Source organism: Xyrauchen texanus, chromosome 7, assembly GCF_025860055.1.
Source record: "Xyrauchen texanus isolate HMW12.3.18 chromosome 7, RBS_HiC_50CHRs, whole genome shotgun sequence".
Taxonomy (NCBI): Eukaryota; Metazoa; Chordata; class Actinopteri; order Cypriniformes; family Catostomidae; genus Xyrauchen; species Xyrauchen texanus.
In genome coordinates, this window is record NC_068282.1 from 14,963,058 (window position 1) to 14,970,158 (window position 7,101).

Below are 7,101 nucleotides of genomic sequence, written 5' to 3' on the forward strand. Positions count from 1 at the left end.
TGACACAAAGACTGGTTGCATGTCTCTTTACTCTTTAAAGGAGGGTGAGATTCAGGCTTATGTTCGAAGTGAGATGAACCTACATTGTGGTGAGTAGCTCTTTGTTTTAGATGGAGATAAATTAGGATTATACATTTATGAAACCATTGCCATCTGAAACTGATCACCATCAAGGACAGTGTTTCACCTCTTAAAGTCAACATGGTATCATAATTGACCTTATTTACTTTCTTAATACTTGTTGCTTGATTCATCAGTGCACATTGTTCCAAAGAAAAAGGTTTGTCTTATTAATCTTTAATCAAAATGTAATCACTTGCGCCATCTCTAAAATGTCACATATTGTGTGAGCCTTATGTTAACTAGTATCGATATACCATAGCTATTTATGCAGTGTAAAATATTACCAATTGTTAAAATTAATGTAATAAAGGTTACTGCGACAATCGCAAAAAACGATAAAAAAAACATTAACTTGACCTTTAACCTCCTTGTAGTCCTCCTCTCGTAGCACCACTTTTCAGAATCTAATCAATTTCCAATTGATTAAATTAATTCCTGTCATGCATTGTTTTTCTTGTTGAATCTTGTTTCATTCTGAAGTATGTCACATTATGAAAGTAAAATGGGTTGTAAATGTCTTTTATGTTACTTTTTCTCTGTGGAAAACCACCAAATTTTTACATCCTTCACCTGTATTTCTCATTTAATCAATTATCTCTATCTCTCTCCCCCTCAGCTTGTGGAGGTAAGTTGTGACTTTTTTATCCTTAAAATAGGCAGTAAACTTTTTCCTACCATTGCATCAGCCTTAAACTCATGTGCACTCAGTATACTAACTGTAGCTTTGAGTGTAACTGTCTTGTGTGGTCTCAGTCTGTTTAACCTTTGTTTAATTTAAATATGTTCATGAGACTGTCAGTTTTTCGTCCATCTGGCTGAACGTCTGGGTTTTGTGCATCTTAATTTGTTCTTGCGCTTGACCTTTGAGTACAGCTTTACACACATGGTTGCCTGAGAGAGTGCGTATCTCATTGAGGGTGTGTGTGTTTTTACTGATGGGTTTTGTTATCTTGCATTTGTGTGATTCGTTGTGGGCGTGTTCTCAGGTATTAAAGAAGTTCATAGATCTGCACCAGTGCAGTCTTACCGAAGTCGCTCCTCCACGTCCCCTGAGCACTCTCTAACCCGTGGGGACGAGGAGGGTGAGTCCTATCCTCCATCCATCCTTCTATCTTTATCTGTTTATCCTCTTTCTTCTAAATTACTAAACTTAAAACTCTTGTCACAGTGTCCTGTATTGTTTGTATTGCTTTCTAACTTTAAAGAAATAGTTCATCCAAAAATGTTGAATCCTGGCATCATTTACTACTGAACTAACCTTTTAAACTGTTCCCCTTAAACAGAAACTACAGTTTGTTTCTGTCATTAACATAATTAGGATAAGTTAAATCTATGCTTGTATTTAACATTATCCAGTTGCACATGTACATTGATTGTTATCTAACTTAGATTCCAGTATTATAAACTCTGATTTGCAAGAACATTTACCTGCCTTGCTTACGTGTCCATGCACAATTCCTTTTCAGGTCAGAAACTGCATGTAGTAATGAACACTAATGATCCAGACTATGAGCACATTTACTCTATAGAGACCTATGATGATGATGCTCCAATGGTGGAGACTGCTGACTACGACACCACTGTCAATAAAAGTCAGGGTATGTAGTTTCTACCTGTAAAAATCCGTTTGTGTTTGTGGGTGCATGTGCAGACACAGCATAATATAGTATATGGATATTTTGGCAGGCAAAATGGTCTCTGTTGATTCATTAAAAGCTGAAAGGACAAAAAGAGAGGTGAAAGGTGAAGGTAAGCCATCACTTGTGATTCATCATGGTTAATAAATGGGTTGATTCAGTCACAAAATTTGTGCACGAGTTTGTTGGGGGAGCCTGGCTATACATATTTCAAATATGTGCCGTGATATTAACAATATCACTAGTAACATATATGGTGCACGTTATTACTGCTTTTCAATATCTTTGATGTCATATGTCAGGAAAGAAAAAAACAATACAACCGTTCATTGTTCTTAGCTGTGCTCACTTCCTGTTGTTTCTCTGTGTATCTTCAGCATGTTGTCAGCCCTCTGACTCATCTGTATGACAGCTCTTAGTAGAGAATATTAGATATTGCAGATTGCAGACAGCTTCTCCATCACAGAAAAGAGCAGAACACTTCTACAGATGTTCTGTGATCTGTACAAACATGAAATACTGACATGTTTGAAAGTTGAATCTGGCTTTGTACATTTGTGGGTTTAGTGTGATGTTACAGCCATGCTGAAGCATTTTCTAATTCAAGTAATAAAATCAATTTTAAATAATTGAAAACTTTAGGGGGCCTGGGTAGCTCAGCGAGTATTGACTCTGACTACCACCCCTCGAGTCACGAGTTTGAATCCAGGGCATGATGAGTGATTCCAGCCAGGTCTCCTAAGCAACCAAATTGCTAGGGAGGGTAGAGTCACATGGGGTAACCTCCTTGTGGTAGCGACTAGTGGTTCTCGCTCTCAATGGGTCACGTGGTAAGTTATGCATAAGTCTGTCATGCACAACAAACCACATGATATGATGGATTGATAGTCCCAGAAGCGGTGGCAACTGAGACTTGTCCTCACCACCCAGATTGAGGTGAGTAACCGCGCCACCACAAGAATCTACTAAGTAGTGGGAATTGGGCATTCCAAATTGTGAGAAAAGGGGGAAAAAAAAATAAGAATAATTGCAAACTTTATCTGTACACATAACACAGTACCGGTCCTTGGCTCAAGTTAAAAACTGATTATCAGTGAGCAAGTGAGTAATTCAGATTGATTCAGTGAGGAAGTGAGTTGTCAGTCTATGAATCAGACTGATGACTCCTTTGTCCAATTCAGTCTGAGTCAGTTCAATTTATGGATTAAAAAGAAGCGCATGTTGGGCACATTCCTTTCTCTTTTGTCACATACAATTTATAATCTTAGCCAAAGTGTGCACTCACATAACACTTTATTAGAAACACCTGTACACCTACTTATTCATTCAATTATCTAATCAGTCAATTGTTGGGAGCATAAATTCTGTCCGTATAGTTTAGTCAAAATGGTGCCAATCACAAAAAACATCCAGTGAGAGTCAGTTCTGAGGATGGAAATGCCTTGTTGAGAAGAGAGTTCAACGGAGAATGGTTCGAGCTGACAGAAAGGCTACAGTAACTCAGATAACCGCTCTGTACAATTGTAGTGTGCAGAATAGAATCTCAGAATGCACATCATGTCAAACCTTGAGGCTACTAAACTACAAAAGCAGACGACCAGGTCAAGCACTTTATTAGAACCATAGTGTTCCTAATAAAGTATTCAGTGAGTGTATATATGCAGGGTTCCCACAGTCATGGAAAACCTGGAAATATTAGGGAATTTTAAATTTGTGTTTTCTAGGCCTGGAAAAAAGTTTCCTTGCAAAAATGTTTTATTTATGACAAGGTGGCAGTTAAAATGTAATGCACAATTTGCTGCAAATTATTGCCTTAAGTTTGCAGCTCTTTACCTGTAGTGGTGAACATGCAAGCAAACCTTTGGGAACAATGGATAGTTTGCCAATATTGGAAAACACTTCTATGGCAAACCTATGGCAACATTGAAGTGTTTGGCGCAAAGCTCATTTGTATGTGACAATAATAAGTGGCAAATTTACTGCATGTTTTCCACAGGGGTTTGCCAAAATTCTAGACTTTTTTTTAAGTGTCATGGAAATTGATAAAATCTCAACATCGTGGATAAGTGTAACGCTGGGAAGAAGTCATGAGAGCTGGATCTAGGTGCTGCTAATGATTTTAATGAAAATAAACAAATACAAATAACGGGGAGACACAGGAACAAAATAAAACATCCACGAGGGGAGACAAAAACATTGACAGGAGAAAACATCCACGAAGGGCACAGGCAAAACACAGTAGGTCAGGATACATTCAAGTACATACATTCAACAACTGACCAAGACTGAACAGAAATCAGGGCATTATATACACTGTGGGTAATGACTTAATGAAACACAGGTGAAAACAATGAAAGACAGCAGACAGTGATGAGAGCAGGGGATTATGGGAAGTGTAGTCCATGGAAAACAGATGACAGAGGCAAAACACAGGGCAGACAACAGTGAATCGTGACAATAAGTAATGGACATTTCCATAGAAAGTAATACATTTGTTTCTCTACTTTTGCCTTGGAAGATTCAGTGAATTCTCTCATGAATAACTGTGTAGGAAACACTGCTATGAACTGTATCTACAAATAGAACTATTCATACATTTGTTCTGTGACGTTTACCTACAGTTCATATTAACATTTTCACTAGCCTGCATGGTAGTGGCATGTGCCAAAATTCATAAAGATGCATGCCATGGAAAAGAGAGGAATTGCCTGCCTTCCAGTCATCCTTCTTTCTTCCTTGTTCACCAGCTGTTTAACTATTCATTCATGTGTGTGTTTATTAGACCCATGCATCTTGCCGATGAACGAGGGTGATTGCTCCCGCTATACTCTGCGCTGGTACTTTAACTCTCAGGTGGGCGTCTGTAGACCTTTTATCTACAGCGGCTGTGGAGGAAATGCTAACCGCTATTTACAAAAAGAAGAGTGTGAGCAACATTGTCTACAACAGTGAGAAGGTACATTAACACCCACTAATAAACAGGGATGACAATAAATCTATCATAACAAAAGTTTGTGCATTTAATAATATTTTTTCATATGAAATTATAATTGAATTGGATGTTATTTTGCACTGTATCTATAAGTATGGACTCTTTTTCTCAGTCCTTTTTGTTCTGTATTATAGATTTGTGTTATTGCCTCTGTGGGCTTGAAGACAAGGGTGGACTGTAAACAGAGGATCTCAAACTCATCTTTAATAGAGAAAACATAAAGCTCGGTGTTAGGCACTGCCATCGTGCACAATGTTTCAGAGATGTTTAGAGAAGGTAAAGATTTATATCAGCACCTTATCCTCAACTGCCAAGCAAATTCTAAATATTGAGATTTTTCTTATTTATTTTATTTTGTTATCTGTTAATATATGTTTCCTTCAATATACACACACAATAAAAGTTGCACCCAACTTCCAAATACCATTTGGGTGCTGACACTGTATAATATTGTTATAAAATGCTTGTGGCTCTCCAGTCAATCACAGCATATCACATTATCATTCATTTCTTTCTCTTTTATTTTGCGTATTAACATAAAATGAACGCAAAGACATTTTCTCAGCTGCTAAGAACATTGGTCGCTCATATTGTAATTCTTCAGTTTTTAAATTTATCTTCGACTTGTTCTTAGAAGTCTACGCAGTACAAAATTGTACTGTAAATGTAGATCTGTATTTTAATCAGCTTGAAATTCAGGATGAATGTTCTTGTATTATTAGATGGTGCATGTTTAACAAATGGTGCTATTTTTAAAGATATTTTTATATTGTTGGTTGATTGTAATATTTTCATGTATGTCATGGATTATATTCAGTATTTGTGCTCCATTATAGTATGTACATTACAGTTCCCACAGTCCTGTTCATTTAAAATGATCTAAACGGATTGCATTATTCTTTGCACAAGACACCCCATGTCTGTTTTAAAAGTCGTAATTTTCCAAAAGCCCAGAGGTATATTAACAGCAAACCACTTTTTGGGCTGGTTCTACACATACTGTAAATTGAAATTTGTTTTATTTTTGTGTTGAACATTTGATGGGAATTAAGATTTAAATTGGAAAAATAAGCATGAAACTAAAAAATTCTCATTTGGATTAAGCTAAATATGTGAATTAATGTCATTTGTTTTTGTTTTAGCTCTCAATTAAACAATGAATTATTTATAGTCTACAGTCAGAGTTGGTAAGGCCCATAAACATTTATTCACACTGTATGATTGTATGAGAATGCAAGAACAAATACAGTATCTAGATTTCACTTGCCTTTTTCTTATATATCAACCAGAGTCTCATTAAAAGGTCAGTGACCACCTGTAGTTCATGAAGACCAGAACTACATGGTCTTTTCATTGTCTCTTCTCTCTTTTCATTTCCTGTTACTGTGTGCTGTGTTGTCTTTAATTTATTTTGTTATTTTGCATCTGTCTTAGTCACACATCTGATGATTCAATAATGATTCTGGACCATCTCGTTAAGCTGCCAAAAGAAGAATCATTACTACTCTTCCAGGGCTGTCACTCAAACACTGTTTTCATATTAATATCTACTCATATTTATTCATTGACTGCATTTTAGACAGTCCATCTGCTTGGCTGATTGATGTTGTTTTATATTCTCATGCCTGCTTTTTAACAAACTGGCTGAGTGTCAGTCTGTATTTTTACCCCAGTGTCTAGAGCCTTTCCATTCATACTAGTTCATTCTCGAGGTGAATTAGTCATTGTGCCTTTTTAATGAGTTTGTCTTAATATCAGTCACCGACAACAGCCCTTGGTCAAATTAGCTGTGGCATGCCAGAGGTCAACCATGTCTTAATATACTGTATATTTGAATCAAGTCTCAGGTGGATAGACAGTGCATTGGATGTTCACAACAAAGGTTGCTTACAAGTGGATGCTGGCTTCATCCTTGCATATGACTTTTAAGATGCCCTTTTCCTATGCACTAAACTTTCTTGGGAATGAGTATGTTAATTGCTTGTTAAAAGACTAAGTGACATTGAACTTGACATTGAAATGCAATATCTTTGCAAATTCATTATTGTGCTGAACATTAAAGTTCATAGACTCATAGAGTAAGACGTGTGTATTTTGCTGATATTTACACACTGCACAGCTAATTACTGGCTCCTTAATTTGATGTTTTAATTGAAAATTAAGAAATATATAATAAAATAAAAACGAATATTGTCCATATATAACGGAAAATCTGCATTCCGAGCATTTTAAGAATTTGTTTTGAAGAATTGTATGTTCAGCAGGGAAGATTGAGCGACATCACTGCCTGCAGTTTATGTGTGCATGTGTATGTGCGCGCTCGCGTCAAGGGAGAAGGTTTAGTACGTC

The 7,101-nt window shown here is 36.6% G+C and overlaps 1 protein-coding gene across 6 annotated transcripts in view; it reads left to right on the top strand.

The window, feature by feature from the left end:
• The window catches only part of LOC127646429 (collagen alpha-1(VII) chain-like), a 103,789-nt gene extending 96,956 nt beyond the window's left edge, over nt 1-6,833 (top strand). For 3 of the 6 annotated variants that reach the window (XM_052130080.1, XM_052130078.1, XM_052130079.1), the window contains 5 exons: nt 41-1,205; nt 1,590-1,721; nt 1,810-1,872; nt 4,543-4,716; nt 4,887-6,832. In XM_052130080.1, coding sequence (XP_051986040.1) covers nt 41-97 — 57 coding nt within the window. In that variant the 3' untranslated portion in view covers nt 98-1,205; nt 1,590-1,721; nt 1,810-1,872; nt 4,543-4,716; nt 4,887-6,832. Of the gene's footprint in view, nt 1-40; nt 1,206-1,589; nt 1,722-1,809; nt 1,873-4,542; nt 4,717-4,886 lie in introns of all 6 variants that reach the window. The other 3 variants (XM_052130075.1, XM_052130077.1, XM_052130076.1) reach the window with 2 other exon arrangements.
• The last annotated feature ends 268 nt before the right edge of the window (nt 6,834-7,101 follow it).